At 35.8% G+C, this 18,279-nt stretch overlaps 1 protein-coding gene across 1 annotated transcript in view; it reads left to right on the top strand.

The window, feature by feature from the left end:
* The first annotated feature begins 5,595 nt into the window (after positions 1-5,595).
* LOC140152032 (CUB and sushi domain-containing protein 1-like) overlaps positions 5,596-18,279 on the top strand; it is a 29,126-nt gene continuing 16,442 nt past the window's right edge. Inside the window, exons 1-12 of the mRNA XM_072174333.1 lie at positions 5,596-5,947; positions 7,597-7,713; positions 10,411-10,524; positions 11,676-12,023; positions 12,581-12,697; positions 13,272-13,628; positions 13,902-14,015; positions 14,210-14,560; positions 14,865-14,987; positions 15,924-16,292; positions 16,654-16,764; positions 16,922-17,053. Coding sequence (XP_072030434.1) covers positions 5,596-5,947; positions 7,597-7,713; positions 10,411-10,524; positions 11,676-12,023; positions 12,581-12,697; positions 13,272-13,628; positions 13,902-14,015; positions 14,210-14,560; positions 14,865-14,987; positions 15,924-16,292; positions 16,654-16,764; positions 16,922-17,053 — 2,605 coding nt within the window. The remainder of the gene's footprint in view (positions 5,948-7,596; positions 7,714-10,410; positions 10,525-11,675; positions 12,024-12,580; positions 12,698-13,271; positions 13,629-13,901; positions 14,016-14,209; positions 14,561-14,864; positions 14,988-15,923; positions 16,293-16,653; positions 16,765-16,921; positions 17,054-18,279) is intronic.

The following is an 18,279-nucleotide window of genomic DNA, read 5'->3' as shown; positions in this document are numbered from 1 at the left end:
TCAATGTATCATCGCTTTCTAAATAAATTCAGTCGTGGTGCTGGGTCCTTGCGGTGAAGATCAATCACATCAAGAAATATTACATGATCAAGTTTAAAGTCAATATAAACTTTTAAAGCAAATAGAAACTTATAATTATATATAATTGAAAAATGAAATCATGTGTGCCGAACCAGAGCTTTAAAGTGATAACCACAAGTGCAGGCGCGAAGTGTTTGGGAGACAGTGTAGGAGTTCGCCGTCTGAAGTTAACATTTTCAAGGCATTTCTATTCAAAATTTAAAAAAAATACAAGTGTAGTTGGTGTCTTGTCAGTCTAATGAAGATCTGTTAAATCAACCCCACCCCATACACAAGTGTTAATGTTACAACTAAAAGTGATATTTATTCATCACAAACAAGTAACAACAATTATTACCCCTCTGATTTTTTTTGGTTATTTTGGTACCATGGGATAGGTACGGGTCTCCTCCCTGGTCTCCTCATTTCATTGATATCACAACACTGGGCCAACATGCCTAGTATGACGTCCAAATCCCGGTCGAAATCTCCAGGAACCTTAAATATAGCCGGTTTCCACCGTGTATAATACAAATCTATATTTGTTTTATTTAAGCCCATATTATCAATATTATTTTATTAGAACACTTTGTAAAATTTCTGGTTGGCAACCACCCGTTACCCTTCGACTTTAATAGCCTACCCAAGGTAGGGTTATTATGTTTATCGTTAAAATGAGCGCAAAGGATGGCCCTGCAATTACACAGATGCGTTTGGTCACTTTTTATAGCATTTGAGTGCAACAACGGGCGAATTGTTAGAGTGGCAAACCTCCAAAGCTTTAATAACTAGAGGGTTAAATAATGAGCACGGTGAAGTTGGCTCGAGATTAGAGATTAGATTAGACAATCGTTTTTCAGCATAGATCAAGGGTAACTGGAATAATTTGAGACCGTTTTGGATATTCAAACATTTTAGCCAAAAATTTCAAAATTTTGCAACTTTGTTAATTCAGCGAATTTCATCCTAAAACACTTTTATGTACATAAAAGCGGTTTTTAAGTCGAAATAAATGGTGTTTTTAGAGTGAAATTCGCCCAAATATAAACAAAATTCAAAAATATTGAAATTTTTGGATCAACATTTTTAAAGCCCAACAACGATCTCAAATTACACCAGTTCCCTTGATCCACTAGCTCGTCAGAATATTGTAATAAATTGTTGCCGTAACTAGAAGCACTTGCGATATTGAGTTTGACAAAAACGATTCTTTTAATATAAACATTCTATGGTAACATTGTTCACGACAATGATACGAATTGGGTGACGTTTGTTAACAAAAGTTTTTATCTAAGATTGAGATACTTATTATCTTGTTTTAAATCCAGACATGAAACTATCTATTTACAAAGAAGCCATTGATTTATAACTATTTGTTATCATTTTAATTCAGAATTGTGACACATATTCCAAACTTAAGGGGAAAAAAATATTTGATTGTCACACTGGGCGCTTTGATAATAATAGATGGCAATACATAAAAGTATTTTGTTTATTCAAATGTTCCAAGAATATTCCTTTTTTGATTTTCTATTTATAGAGATGCGAATCCAACAATACCATTTCAATCAAGTCTGAGAAAAGTTAATCTTTATTAATATTTTTCTTCCTCTGGAAAACCAATATTATTATGAATGAAATCATTAAATATCAGAGATGCATATTGGTGAGCGTGTCAAAGGAATAAATGAAAAATGCAGGTAATATGATTAACATTTGATATTAACATGTACAGCCAACCTTAATAAATAAACCTTTGTCAATTTTCACATTTGATGTGGTTTTCGCAATACGCCCTACAAATGTTTGTATTAATTTTGTTGGTGCTGTAAAGCATCCAAGGGAATAAGCATATACTTTCATAAATAAATCTTTTCAATTGTCAAGATGTCAACTACTTATTTCAGAAAAAAGGGAAAAACATTTTTTTTCAAAAATGACAAAATTAATACATTTTGTTACTCTTCAATGAATAAAACCACCATGTTCTTGTTTTTATTATTACTATTGCTGGAAGAGGCTCTGAAACAAACAAAAACCTTTTTACATCTGAAATTTTGTTGAAATTTTGTTGTTGTTGTTGTTGTTGTAGTTGTTAAGAACAATCAAGGATCAGATGAATATATCATCATTTTTGAAAACATAGGATATGATGATAATATTATTGATAATTGTGCTTGATCTTTTATTACATCACTTGTTCCCTAAGTTGTAGACAAAATTCACTCATTATAAATATCCGCTATCACCCATATCTTTAAAAAAAAAGCGCAGTGATTTATAGTGCGCTACGCACAGGCACAACGCATAGACGTTGATCCACAAGCCTCAGCACACTTTACAGGTTGTCGCTGACCACTACGGCCCACATCATTCCACAAACCATTAAACAACAATAGTCAAATATGAGGTTAATTTTTCTTCACTAACTGTGACAATTTGTTTTTCACCCTTGACACCAAATTTGTTTTTTTCTGGTTTTAGTTGGAGCAATTTTTTTGTATGAGGTGGAGCAACTTTTTTTGGTCACAGGTGGAGCTATGTTTTTTTGCTCAGATGGCGAGGCAATTTTTTTTTCAAAAAACTACCATGCCCCACCTCTTGATATCAAAATGGTGCGTCCCTAATAAATTAACCTTTGTTCTATTAACAACATTGTTAAAATTTGCCAATAATATCTGCTCGCAGAAACTCACTTTTGAGGTGGTTTTCACAATACGTCCTATACATTTTGGTATTTTTTGATGTTGCTAGGCATCCAAAGGAATAAGAATAATTATATATTTGTCAAGAAATCTCTTCGATTGTACGCAGAAGCTTTTTTATTTTCAAATGAACAAAATATGAAAATATTTTGTTATTCTTCAATGAATAAAATTACCCTGTTCTACGGGTGCACAGACGACGTTTTACATTTGCTAATTGTGTTCACACCAACGGACTGTTAAAGGTTTGGTATTTTGTCAATTGTCTGAGCTGTCCATCAAAATATTATCCTTATCTTTGGTAAAGGCAAATTACGATACCTGGCATGTTTACCTTTCTATGTAATGCTATCCTTAATTTCGCACCGACCTATTTTTAAACAATCGAGGCAGTATCGTTTGAACAACATTTCAGTTGCAATTGTACAAAGCCTCAAGTCTTGACATAATGTTAAATTTATATTTTTTGTTTATGTTATAAAAAATCAATGACAAATTATTTATAACATTATGTCCGCATCCTTATGTATTGTTGTACAATAATGATCAATGAAAGTTTTGATCCATAGTGCTATTCTTAGCGATTGTTCCTAGTTAACAATAGACGATGTGATTTGTTTGTAGAAAAACAGTATTAGTTAATAGCATTTGATAAGAAAATGGAAGGAAACTATTTTCTAAGGCTTTGATTAATTACTTTAAATATGTATTGAGAGTATTCACAAATATACTATATTAATGTTTAATCTACTTAGCTATTACTACATTTTAAATCAAAGCCTAATGTTTCAATTGATTACTTTTATGAAGAAAAATACGTTATAAATGAAGAAACAATTCTTCTTTGTGCCTTTCATTTTGTTGTTTAGAATTTTTTTTCTTATTTTATATTGATTACGAAAACTCAAAGCTGTACTATTTCCTAGAACGGGTACTCAAACTTAAATTACGATAGTGAACATGTATCTATATGAAATATCCATGTTAGTTGTCAATTATTGTCAATAGGTAACTTTAAAATTTACTTAATTTACTTAATAATGGAACTTATTGGATACTTGTCATTTGATGATTAAGATAAAGATGATGGCCATTTTTGAGTAAAATTGTATATTAATCAAATTTTGATTATTTAATTACTGATTAAATTAATTTAGTTATTGTCAATCAAATTTCAAAGAGATCAATCCATAACAAACATCATGCAAGTGAATATCATTTCACTTGTGAAAACGTCAGATCCCGATAGTTTTAGACATGACAACAAATCTGATGTTCGTTTGGTTTTCAAATGAAGCAGGCATCTGACTGAAAATAGGTCTCTGAAAAAGGTGTAAGTCTTGCAAAGTTGTCAGTACTTCAGTATAACCTATACACTCAAGGTCATCATAAAATTAAATTCACAGTGCTGTCAATTTTATTTCCTTCGATTATCATATTGGTCAGCATCGATTGGTCACGTGACAACGATGGGAGAACGCCTGGGACCAAGCTTAGCAAATTCGTATCCTTTAAAATACATTTTGTATTTTTAACTTATTTTAGCCTTTTCGAAGTATGGCATACACAAAAGGAGGGCAGTCTTAAATCTGGGTAAAACCCGGCAAATTCAAAAGACTTTACCCACGTCGTGCAGCGCCATCCTATTGTGTCCACCATATCTCGAAAAGGCTAATTATTGCTGATGTAAAAGCGTTAAATTTGTTGGAATAAATAACAATGGCAATAATAATTGGTGCGGGACTGGCCTTTGTCTCTTATTTTTGTATAAGTTTTACGTTACCAGATTAAACGATGTATGTAAATCCGCGCACTTTGCGCGCTCCGGCAACCAATAATATGTCTTGCGTCTGTGTGGGCGGAAGGGGGGGGGGGGGGTCATAAAAAAGTTCTGCCTCGGGAGACATAAAAAAATTATCCCGCGATAGAGGGGGGTCATACAAATTGACTCCAGTCACCGACATATTCATGCCCCTAATCTACACCAAGATGTAGTATATTGTCGCTGCCATGATATCATCCTGGGGATATCATTTTGATTACACTTAACATTCAGTAAGTTAATTTCTTTGTGGCTCATCAATATCTCTTAACATTTTCACCAAAATACAACCATCATATGTTGCGACATTATTTTGGCTAGAAACTCTCCATGTCGGAATAAACAACTATATTTTACCGCCCGAATAAAAGTTAATCTGCATAATTACATAAATAATTAGCCTAATTGAATCAAGCTAAGGATACTGTAATTACTTGAATTTTTGTTTCATAAAATTTATATTCTAATTTTCAGTAACGGAGGAAGAGAAATGTCATCCCAGTGAGATTGCTTGTAGGACTGGTTCAGAATGTATACATTGGAGTTTACGATGCGATGGCTATATGCAGTGTGCTGATGGATCGGACGAACAACAGTGCTGTATGTATCCAACCCTACTACTAGTTTGCAATAGCTAAAATGTTTTGTTACATACGTAACACATTGAAACGGGTCAATATCCAATCAATCTTAGTGCTTGTGACATATTGTGCTGTGTTTCTTAGGTCAAAATGTCCTAGATAGTACAAACTATTCTATAACAAGATGAAAATTTTGAGACCATTTTAATTAAAATCGGAAGAAATTATCTGTTTTGACTCATCTGAAGCCCAAGTGTTAACCGAGGACATCCAGCAACCAGGGCGTCCACGGGTGTTCCGACCACCATCGCAAACAGCGTGAAATGCATATAAGATCATAATCTCTTGTTTGCCTGTGTAAAGTAGAAAGTAACCTCTTTGTCATGTTTATATTCTGTCTTCAGCATGTAAAACCAGCAATTACACCATGCTTATCGGTGGAGAAGTCAACATATCTTCGCCTAGCTTTCCAAATAGGTACCCACCAAACCAGCAATGCTTGTACTACTTCAATGCGCCGGACCAGGCCAGTTATTCCATCCTTATCGAACAACTAATCTTGGTTGATCTACTAGGTAATGGTGTGATTTCTCGTGACATCTTCTTGCTGGGAAATGGAAGTGTCACAGGACAACATGTAATCTTTCAAGCACCACGATATGTTACCCCCGGTACAGCAATGTTTATAGGCCACAGACAAATGTGGGCGATCTTTCAATCGGATTACGTATATCACCAAAAAGGGTTTCGTCTACACATCAGCAGAGTTCCTGTTAATAGTAAGTCGTGGCACACTTTTAGATCCCCTTTTGGCCTCTTTATAGATCCCTCACACCAAATGGTTTCAAAAGTACTCTTCTTAGTTGACATTCATAGAAAGTATGCGGTGGACGGACATGTACGTCCGTCGTTACGAGGGGCGGTCAATAAGTTCGTAGAACACGGTACTTGAAAGAGTACTGGTCAGATTCTTTCTATCTCAATCTTGAACATGGTCATTGCATACCTTAATGCACCTGTCGTAATTTTTCTTGAACCATCTATATCAACAAAATGATATCTTCCGATTATTCCATGAGCCACTCTTCAGTCAAACCTGATATTATGAAGGTAGGGCTTAAAATTCTAAAATAGGTTTCACTAACTGGAGGCCATGCCTGGACCACAATATGGTTGCTTTAGTTAACTGACCCCTCTGTCGTGAATGGCAGCTTGACTGGAAATAGGGTACAGGACATAATTCAAGAATAGTCCCATTCCTAAGACCAACCTTCTTCACTTGATGGTTTGGCTCAATTTTGCTATCAAACTTGTATGATATATGCCTATGATTGTACTTTTATTTGAGAAATGAACTGTCATCAAGACTCTCCCTGAATTTCAGAAAACACCGATGAAGACCGTTCACTATGGTGAACGAGTGATGATCTTCTTAGGGGTGGGAGATCCAGGTGCGTCCACTGAATGGACTCATAATTCCAGTGATTAATGTATATCTTATCACCTTTAACCTTATATAGATAAAACTGGTCTCGCTTCTCGTTCTAAGTGTATAGAGGTGTGAACCTGATCATATCAATTGGCATCAATTTTATGCATAAAGATTCTGGGATCCCATCTAGAAGACACCCTAGAATACCCAAATGTTAATGGATTTATGTTGAAAACACTTTCATCAGAGTTGCCATATTTTCTGGCTATCTCATCGTTCTTGTTTGGTTCTTAATTCATTACCAATGCCACAGTACCAGCACGTATATCATTAGTGGTGACGCCAGCAAGTCTTTTGGACCTGGGATGATCTTCAAGGACGCCCATTCAATCCTTGAATTCTAAGGACCATTTCGTTACTGTTATATCAAGAACCCCATCACCATTTACAGCAACTGTACATTGTTAAATTTCATTTGAGTTTTCACCACCCTCTGAAGAAATTTCCATAATGACCCTTTGTTCACTTTTGGAAGTACCTGTGAATTCATGATGTAGGCTTTTTCTGCAGAGTGTCCTGCCCATACACAGTCATGCAAAAATGGACTATTTTTGCAGTAATGTTTTGAAGGAACAAGCTTTCAAATGAGACCGAATTCAATGCCGTGCTAGTGGTGCTACAAAGTAGCATACCTTGTTCTACGAACTTTCTGACCGCTCCTCGTATGAAGAAAACTGTTCATGATCAGAATGTATTCAGAAAGTTATAGCCACGCACGTTACAAGCACCAGAGTACTTTTTAAAACCTTTTCATGTACATTGTGTATAGTGTCAAACAAAAATTGGTGTCCGTCTGCCATTTAACTGTAAAGAAACATACAAAGCCGATGATTACATCCATTTGTGCATTCGCAAAAAAATTCCATTAAAGGCTAGTTTTATGAAAGTAATCTAATTTCGAAAATGCAATGATTGTTTGCTTGCACTCTTTAATAGCAACTTGTCATGAAGAGGAAATCTTTTGTAATTCGGGTGAAAGCTGCTACAAGGATACTCTGTTCTACACCGGGATAATTGAACCACACGAGGCGTATCACATCATTCAAATATGTCGTAAGAGCATCTTGTTATCCTGATATTGTAGGTCTATGATAGAAAAAAACAAGTAATTCGAAAATCCTTCAATCAATCTCGTTATTTTGTATTTTCTATTAATGTTTCTGCTTTTCTAATCTATTCTGTCGGTCCGTGCCACGTCACTTCTGGTTGATGATGCAACTCAAATATGAGTGAAAACAAGTCCTTGGTTCGATTTTTTGTTGATGATTTCTGTCATTGGTGTTGTGTATTATTTCGATCGCAAATAGTCAGTGGAACCAAAAAAGTTTCTAAGATTTCAGAGTGGAAGTTACTTACTTGATTTATCGTTTTATATAATAACAAACCGACAATTAAATTCCATGGACGAGTGTTGGTTTTTCCGGCATTTTGGACTGGAGTGACAACATCGATAGTCTCCTTCAAAGCCGGTTTCTGTCGTTGATTACAAATCGTGAGCCACGTGAAGCTTGGGGCCAAGACTAGAAGCTGGACCGACAGAATATGTAATTTACACGACAATGTGTCAGTATTTCCGATACTAAGCTTGAAGCTGCATGTTTACTATAGTTTGATCAGTTCGTAATCGGCGGGAATTGTTATGTTTTTACCATTACGCCGTAAAGTAGATCCACGTTAAGAGTGAGATAGTTGACATGTCTGGTCTACAACGTGCGTGTTAGAGAATGTAGACAAAGTGGCTTGAATTAATTATTCGTGATGTTTCTGGGTGAGATGTCACAAGACAATTTTCGTAATAAAATATATCAATATTAATCCGCGATGTTATAAGGCCCGCCGATTTCGAACTGATCAAACTACAACATTGAAATTTGAGAGGACATCAGACTGATTTTGATTGGTAGCATCTATATGACAAATAATTCTATTAGTTAATATTGCTTTCTTCTGTGATGCTCCAATTTCGAGCTCCGTTGAAAGACAAGCAATAATCCTTTAGCAGAATGAGAATAGAAACTATATAAACATGGTGTATCAATTTGGGTGGAAACAACAAAAGACACCAACTAGACTAAAGTTGGGCAAACGAAAGTTGTGAGGCAAATATATGATGAAAGAATAGTACAAGTAGCCTGAAGTATGATGTATTTACACAGAAGAAGGTAAAGTTCGATAGCTTAAATTACCAATTCCAAAGCCAACTGTAAACACATAACAACTGAACCTGATACACTGCTTGGACAAACAAAATGAACTTAGCAAGCGATACAAATCATGCTTGAAACAAATCCTACAGAAACCTGAGAAAGGGAGCAATCACCGGAACAAATAAAAACATATCTACGCTTTGGACAAATCATTAAGTGCACTTCTTCTTCCAAAAGGGGTGTGGGACAGACGTATTTTAAGGTGGATATCGTGAAATGGACCAAATTATTTTTACTTTGCGGAAAACATACCTTGATGCCCTCGTTTTGCTCTCTTTGGCAAAAACAATAATGAGATGCATAATTGCTTCTTTAAATTAATAATTAAAGCCAGAATGTAAGATTTCCAAATTTCAAATTTTCACGATTTCAAATTGTACTTTTGTTATTCTTTACTTGGCTGCATTCAAGAACACAGTTCTCAAGGGCATTAACACGTCACGTTATCCCGGCACGTTATCTGGTTAGTCTGCATCAGGGTGCTGACAAAATCAAAATCTTACGGACTTCTCCAAAGCGTTTGATATGGTGGATCACAATCTGCTCATTAACAAATTTGTTTGCTTTAATAGGGGTCCATTGTCCCTTTCTCAGCAACCGCATGTAGTGTGTTGGTTAGAGCCAAACACTTTCCAAATACAAAACACTAACTACATGTTTCCCTTAGGGTACCAAGTTGGGTCCAATTGGATTTCAAGTTTCAGTTTATCAGTTTACTATTAATGATACAGTATAGTTCGGTTTTCGGATAAAAATGAACTGATCACCGTCTCTTATAAAGGACACCTTAGCACTCGTTTGGGTAGTTTGCAATTAGTCCCTCAAATAATTATACCACCAAGCGTGTGCGGAAAAGTGTTGGAGTCAAGTGTCCAATAGGTCACACATCCCTAACTTGGGTGACCATTCTCCCGATGAAGGTCAAAGTTAAGACCGAAAATTTGAAGATGAAATTTCAATATTGTGTTGAAATCAAAAATTATGATATTTACCAACAGAGATGAACTTTCACTCTAGTATATTTGTTAATATTCAATTTTGATGTCTATTTAATATGTAATTTTAATGTACTCTTAATGCAATTTGATCGTTGAACGCCTATGGTTTTATTAATAAACTATGTTATGATGTCACATGTTTACATTCAGACCGCCCTCTGTTGTTTTATGCCAGGCAAAATAACACAGGAGTGTCTATGGCAGACCACATAAATCTCTTCAAAATCCAACTTTTAAAAACCTTTGAAGTTTTGTGTGATATTATGTATATAGCTTGATGCATTTGTAAACAAGTTTGTTAACATTTTTAGTAGTATTTGCTTTGAAACCAAAGTTAATGAAAAAAAATCAACTTCTTCTATGTAAACTACAGTGTTTTTGCCTGGCAGTTTTTATCTCAGATCAACAGAGGGCGTATCAAATGTAAACACATGTCAACTCACCCCTATAATGACATACTCGTACATCAATCATGAGAATCAAAATTAATTTCCTTTACAATTCTCAAAACCTGACACGACCAGAATTATTGCATTATTCTATAGAACGTTGCAGAAATGAAGATTTCTGGTGCCGAACCGGGACAGGTTGTATAAGACAGGAGTTCGTTTGTGATAACCATATGCATTGCTTAGACGGATCCGATGAATTTGATTGTCGTAAGTTAAAGATTACTTGTATTATTAATTAATGAAACTGAGATCTCCAAACTCCAAGGTTTGCCTCAAGAATTAATGATACAAACCTAAGCTTGTTTATACTTGTTTTTAAACATTTCAACAATCTATCGTATTATATCAACGTTTTAGCTGCAAATAAGCTCCAACAAAGAATTCAAACATATTCTGACCAAAGTATCAACCCCGGGAGGGGGGGGGTGAATTTACACAAATTAACCCTTTTTTTGTTTTCGCAGTTCCGAAAGACCCCTAACTTTGACCAATCTAGAGCTCCGAAAGACCACGGATTTTGATAATTTCAGCTCTAAAAGACCCCTAAAATACTCAGTCCTCACATTTCTGTTTTTAGAAAGCCAAGAAGAACATTCATTTTGACTGTGCAGCAAAAGACCCAAATTTTCTTGTTTGCACATCCCTGGCTGTATAATGACACACTGTTCATCTTAATAGACCTTTTCAAATCAAGATCGGAAACGATCGGAAAATCGCAGTATTTATTCAGTAAGCTAGTGGGTCAAATTGGTGCACAATGAATCAAGCGGAATCACGTACCCTTTTGAGTGAAAATACAACGTATTTAGCCCAAATCAACATGAGTCATCACAGAGTAATATTTTCTAAAGGTATTGAACTAACACTTCCACTATTTGGCAGTAAAAGAAAGAAAAGTGCAAATGTTTGTCGTCTACGATTTGGTCTTCTTGTGGTCTTCGCAATATAAATATCAATCTCTTGCACAAGCCATACCCAACGCTTGACCGTGTCTTTCACGCAGATTTGTGTTCAGACGTAATAGTTGTGTTTGCGTTAGCGTCGATGACCCGGAATTGTAAACGGGGTTATCCATAACAAACTTCGGAAAACTTCGATTTGAAAAAGTCTATAGGGACAGGGAAATAATTCCCTTTGGAAAGTAAACATGTCAAAGAAGACAAGATAACGTGCTTTTGTAGTTTCCATCATCATGCTCATAATGCTCACGACGTCGAAGTTTGTAAAACCTTTAAGATATCCAATGTGACCAGGAGACATTTCAACGCACGTAGATACTATTCCCAAATGATACTCTTCCTTCCTTTATTGGGCATTGTTTGCCACCAATGTTCATGTAAAATTTTCACTATTTACAGCCAAAACTGAATGGATTCACATGGAGACAGATGACAAGACATACCTTACGTCACCTAACTACCCTGGTCATCATCCATTACGCGTCAACTGTACTTGGTTCTTCACGGCATCAGACGAAGGTAACACCTTCAAGATAACATTCATTGATGTTGAACTTAATTATGACTATCTTGCAATTGGAGAGACACACGAGGTGTATTCCAACACAGCCGCTCACATAGATTATTGGTTTTCTCCTGAGACTCTATGGATCAATAACACTCACATGTGGGTGCGATTCTCGGCGTATTACTGGACTGAAACTCTCCGAGGATTCTTCATACAAGTTGAACGTACAAACAATAAAGGTAAATATATAGTGACTTGTTGTTTGCATGAGATGCGCGTCAGGTCTATACTAATTTGACTTCAGTTCGATGTCTTCTTCGTGACTTCTCTCTAGTCCGAAGGGTTGCTAGTCCGAATATAGAATAATGGCGAGTGTTAGTGTTATGGTTACGGTTGGTGTTAGAGTTAGTGTTAGGGATAGGATTAGGGTGAAGGTTAGGGTTAGGGTTAGCGAGCCATATTCTATATTCGGAATAGAGAACCTTATTATTTAGACTAGCTATCCTTAGGACTAGAGAACCCGATGTTCGGACTAGCAAACCTTTTTCAAAATTGGGACTAGCGAATGGTAAATTACGTGTTCGGACTAGCGAACCTTTGGACTAAGGAGCCTTCGGACTAAGGAACCTCGGACTAGAGAGTTGTCATCATCTTCTTTACCATATTTACATGGAAACATATAAACAAAAGAGATTGTTAATCCAATAGGTGTCTCAATTTCAATGTATTTTTTATCGCTTATGCATAACAATATGACACACTTCTTATATCATCTTTTTCTGTTGATTATTATCAGCGTCCTGTTTAGAGAATGAATTCACCTGTGGCAATGGTATTACCTGTTTGGATCGCAGTATGGTGTGCAATACATATGCACAATGCTACGATGGCTCCGATGAAGATGAAAACTGTGGTAAATCTGTGATAACAACAAGAGATTATGATCATGCATTAAAACCCGATCTTTAATTTAAAACATTTTGGCTACATGTTGGTGTACTTGGATTTAGCAAATTAGAAACGTAAAAGGAAAGGATAAATTAAGAAAAACACGAAATAAACAATATGCGATGTGAACTCTGATCAGCAGAAAAGAATACGATCGAAGGCAACAAATCAAACAGGAAAACCCCATTAATGTTTAATGTCATGAATATACAGGCTGCATTAAAATGATTATCCATCAATGTTTGGTGGTTTTAAAATTACTCATCCGAACGCACAGTTGAATCGACTATCTGACTATAGATAACCAGGCTTTTAGATAAAAGTATAAAGTATGGTCATTTCCGATGGACCCAATGCAATGGTACATTTGGAAAAACACCAAAAACGGATGGCGAACTATCCTTTTCATACAATAAAGCCTGGCCCTGTATTTGGGAAGAGTGTATTCATTTTTTAAATAATTAATTTCATTCTAATACGAAGATGTAAAAACGAAACTTTATGTATACTAAACTGAAAACATTTTGCCATGATAACAGAATACTGTGGATCTGAGCAAGTTAACATAACATTTGATCGTCCTGGAGTTCTCCACTCTATACCAGTCTATCCTCATCCTTACCCATATGGAATCAGCTGCCAATGGTTCATATATGCACAAGACGAAGGGTTCATTGTTCTCATATTCAAGCATTTGACCATCACAACAAACTATGACTTTCTTACTATTGGAGTCGGAGACATTATATCCCATGATACAACAGTGTTTCATTTTAGTGGTGAAGGCATGCCAAATAGTTTGACCTTAAATACAACATCAGGATGGATGACATTTCAGACTATGTCTGGATGGTGGGAAGGATTTATTATTGAGCTTCATCTTTCGGCAGTATATGGCAAGTATTGTTTATTTCTATCATTAGGAGTAGGTGTAGATCAAGATCACTCTTTGCTTGCCTTCTCATAAACAGCCAACGACACGGAAAAAGCTTGCACACGCATGACCATTTTACTTCAGTCTTCATTGTTCGAAAGAATTAATGCTGACGCATTTGGAGTTAGCCACTAAACAGACATATCAATGTACATACTTACGAACAGACAAACCTATAGACGTTAAGCAAAACAAGGTACACAATATTAACCAATCTTCTTTTCTCGTTGTACAGTACCGTGTGGAACTGGAGAATACTTGTGTGACTCTGGCTATGGATGTCTCAATCAGTCTTTATTGTGTGATAACAATCCACAATGTCTTAATGGCTCTGATGAAATTGGATGTGGTATGGAAAGCAAATCAATTATTTTCTCGATTCATGAAAACGTTATGAGTTCAAAACAAGTTTTCTAAACATAATACAAATAATATTATGTTCAATCAAATCACGAACATTTAAATATACACAATTCGATTATTTTTGAAACGAAAAGGAAAAGACGACTTTAGTTAATAAGTATTCTGCATTTAATTTCACAGATTTATGCGGGGCTGATTCCATATCGTTACAAGAAAATGAGACCATTTTCCTTCCATCCCCTAACTACCCACAGCCACCCCCATCAAACATCTTGTGCACCTGGACAATAATCACTGCACCAGATCATCTAGGACGTCCTTCCCTGGTTTTTAAAGACTTCAGTTTGAATGATGGATATGACTTCGTGGAAGTGAAGCAGTTGAATGACAAAGTCTTCACAGCGACTGGCGATTATGTACCTGAATCGATAACAAGTGGTGACAATAGTTTGACTGTAATATTTGATACCGAGACGTGGTCGCTTGGACACCGAGGATTCATGCTAGAGCTGTTTTTGAATTCAGAAAACGGTTAGTATATTGTCCGGTAGGCCTATCGCTTATAAACCCTCAAAGCCTCAAAGGTCGGCAAGTTAAAAAAAAGACGTCAGATGTCAGACCCATCATGGTATTCAATGGTTTTACAATGGGGTTTGTCTTGTTTCACATATTTTGAGGAAAGGCAGATTCTTTTCTTTTGAACATAACCGGAAGATTGCAAATAATGATATCAACGATTTTCATCCATAAGATACCACAAATTACTTTTAATTTAAATGTAAGATTGCACAAAAGATATAACTCTAAGTGAAAGATATTTTATGATACTCTATAGCTACCTGTAATACAGGAGATTTTACCTGCCAAGATACGTCATTTGTATTGATATGTCTACATGGATACCAACGATGTGATGGAGAACCACTATGTCCCGATAAGTCAGACGAAATGGAATGTGGTGAGTTTTGTCTTCGGTACTTCTTTAATCTGTGTTTAAGTGTTTTTAAAGCTTATCAGATGTGTTTGGTGTGAATATGGAGTGCTTGTATGCCAGTATAAGTGACGTCATAACTACCATATGTAGAAGTGACGTCATAACTACCATAGCAATAGATCAGAGAAGATCTTCTCTGCAATAGATGAATACAGTTTTTGAATAGATCGCAGATTGCACTAATCACCGGCGCATGTCAGCAAACATCGATTGAATACAATACCGCTCTTTTTCAAGATACAAATCTGACAGGTGCGAGTGATCAGCCTTTCTTTGACCGCGTGAACGTTGTAGTGAAGGGCGATATTGTCAAAATATTGTATTCATCTATTGCTATGGTAGTTAATCTGATTAACTACATCACTTCTACGGCGAATTGCATGTACGCAATTGTTATAATGGGGATTAGCTCGTTGGAATTTTGTTTGTTATGTAACATGTGTGAATAAGAGAGGATTCTATGCTATGTAGCTTACGCACAATATTGTGTAAACTGTCCTTTAATACTGTGCTAATTCTCATCGGACTTTTTCGTGCGTAAGGACATTATTATTTCAAGGGTTTATTGAGCGCATTTCCAAAAGACGGATGCGTAATAAATATGCATGTAAAGAACAAATTACATGCTTTTTAGTAAACAGATTATAAAGGGAACATCGAAATGGGAGAAGATTATGTTCAGCGCGAGTATGACGTGCAAAATTTAGGGATACAACGTACTGGCCTAAAAATAGTGTTACGTTGGGTCCTAATGAACATTACAAAGTCTAAAGAATCAAGTTGAACAGTCTCTTTCGAAACGAATTTTCGGGTTTCCCTTGGCATTCATCTTTATCGTAATTAGGTGCCTTAACACTATCTTAAAGTAACAAAACTGCTTAATACTTTGATTTTGGCCAGGTGAATGTGGCAAAAGATACATCAGAATTGGCTCAGATGAAGAAGTAGTCACATTATCGTCTCCTGGTTTCCCTGAACTCTACCGTAATGAAATCCTATGTACATGGACAGTATCTGCCACAGGGAGTAGACATATACTACTGATGATCGACACTTTTCATTTAGAGGATGGTTTTGATTTTCTATCTGTCGGTAATGGAGATAGTTCTGCGGTAGGAATTGAATCTACAATAGTGAAGTTAACTGGTATGATAAAGCTCCGAACTATTACATCAGTCGGCGAATCAATGTGGCTGCAATTTGCTACGGACCGTACTGGAAGGACAAAAGGATTCAACGTTAATTTCACTCAAGTTCTTGGATATGAAGGTAAATTGGACAATCTTTTATTTGTTTTGATAAAAAAATGTCCTGATCCGGAGCATCATTTACTCCGCCAATACGGCGTGAAATAATTATAATTAGATTTCCAGGGGCACACTTACTGATGAGTGAAAAAAAATCCCCCATCCCCCCGCCGGCCCCAAACTCCCATGCCCCACTGAGAATCAAATGATGGTTGCGAAATGATGTCATCCTTTGAACTGACCTGGAGTAATGTCAACTTGTACTACACTGCTGTTTCATTTGTCAAACAAATCTCTTAAAGTCCATACATCACTGAGTGCTTGATAGTGCAATACAAATTTTATTTGCTTCATTATTTTCTAGTGTCTTTATTCTTTTACAGATATATGCAGCGATGACCAATTTGATTGTGGTGATGGGTTTTGTATTGAGCCTCAAGCCAAGTGTGATGGTTTTAATGACTGCTTAAATAATGCAGAGGAAATAACATGCGGTATTTATATATTTATTGAAATAACATTTTGTTAATATCAGCTGAACGAGACTAGGAACCAACATGTAATTAAAATTAATGATCAATGGCCATCATGACAATAAATAAAAACGAAATAGATTAATTATATTGTGTTTCATTTTCTTCTTCCGCGCAGCTTACATAACCTGTCCAGGCTCCTACCTTTGTAATTCAATGGATGCTATCGATACGCGCATGTGCGTTACTATGGGTGAGGTGTGTGATGGGAAATATGACTGTATGGTGGGTGATGACGAAGAGTCGTGTGGTAAGTAGATTTGTACAGATTTCGCTTGATTCTGTAACTATATCAAAAATAATGAGTCTTGAAGAATCTGTTTCAAATTGTTGCTGCATATTCTGAAAGACCAACTTTCTGAAAGCATTTGGTGAAAGTTTAATTAAAAAAACAGATTTAAACTGTGGCACCAGTTGTAAGCCAAATGGCAAGTTTCTCCGACGTTACCAAAAACTATCTATTCTATTCTATTCTATTCTATTCAATATTAGCTCACACTACATACCCTATGACCTAATTTGTTACATCACTGGAAGTTGTTAATATTCACAAAACCCATGTTCTGGGCATCTATCTATCTTGCGGACGCATCCGAGAAAGAGTTTACAATTCTTTTCCAGGAATCTCTATCAGCCATCAGATTTGGGAGGTCATTAATTTCTTGATTGACGTCCCTTGCCATAATCTGGGCATAATTTACGTTATAACGCTATTTTGTTTGTTTATTGTTTATTTCTAAAATTCTTAATGCAAAATACACAGGCATATGGTGATAAGGATATAATTTTAATAGCAGGTATTAGTTAATTAGTGAATTCTGCACTTACAATAAATAGTTATTCACAGTAAAATAAAACCATGCATAACTCATCAATTTCCTTCACGAATTTCATGTGACTCCAAAAAATAAATGAGGAAAAAAAATGATTTGTATATATTCAAGCATCAGCCTGGTAATTTCCATAAAGACACAGATAAGAACATTTGGCGCGATTCACCAAATTCTCTTTGAAAGAACGTCTTTCAGAATACGTAAAAACGAATTTTATGAAACGGACTTTTCAACTTTAAGAAATTAACATTTGAAGTTATGTAGGCCTTTTTGTTTTTAGACCATCCTGTATTATTCGTTTGTGGTGATGGAATCGTTGATATTGTAAGGGCCATTCATATCAATGAGTTGCCACAAACATGGACATTTCCACCATGTTGACCAAATTTCCCAGGCGTCTTTGCCGTTTAACTAGAGCTATAAAACGTGATGTATCATTTGGGTGTACAAATGGGTGCTGGACTAGAAACATCACAAACAGCCGATTTTGGCCTTGCGGAATTAAATTATTGCTCTATTTCATCATTTTAGATTCAAACATAGATTGACTAACAGGTTATGCGTTTAACATATTATTTCTCTTACCAAATTTCATCCGATGCAATTTTTCGCACTCATCATCCAAAATGGTTGCTCAATCACA

This window comes from Amphiura filiformis, chromosome 5, assembly GCF_039555335.1.
Source record: "Amphiura filiformis chromosome 5, Afil_fr2py, whole genome shotgun sequence".
Classification (NCBI taxonomy): domain Eukaryota; kingdom Metazoa; phylum Echinodermata; class Ophiuroidea; order Amphilepidida; family Amphiuridae; genus Amphiura; species Amphiura filiformis.
This window is presented reverse-complemented; position numbering and strand designations above follow the sequence as displayed.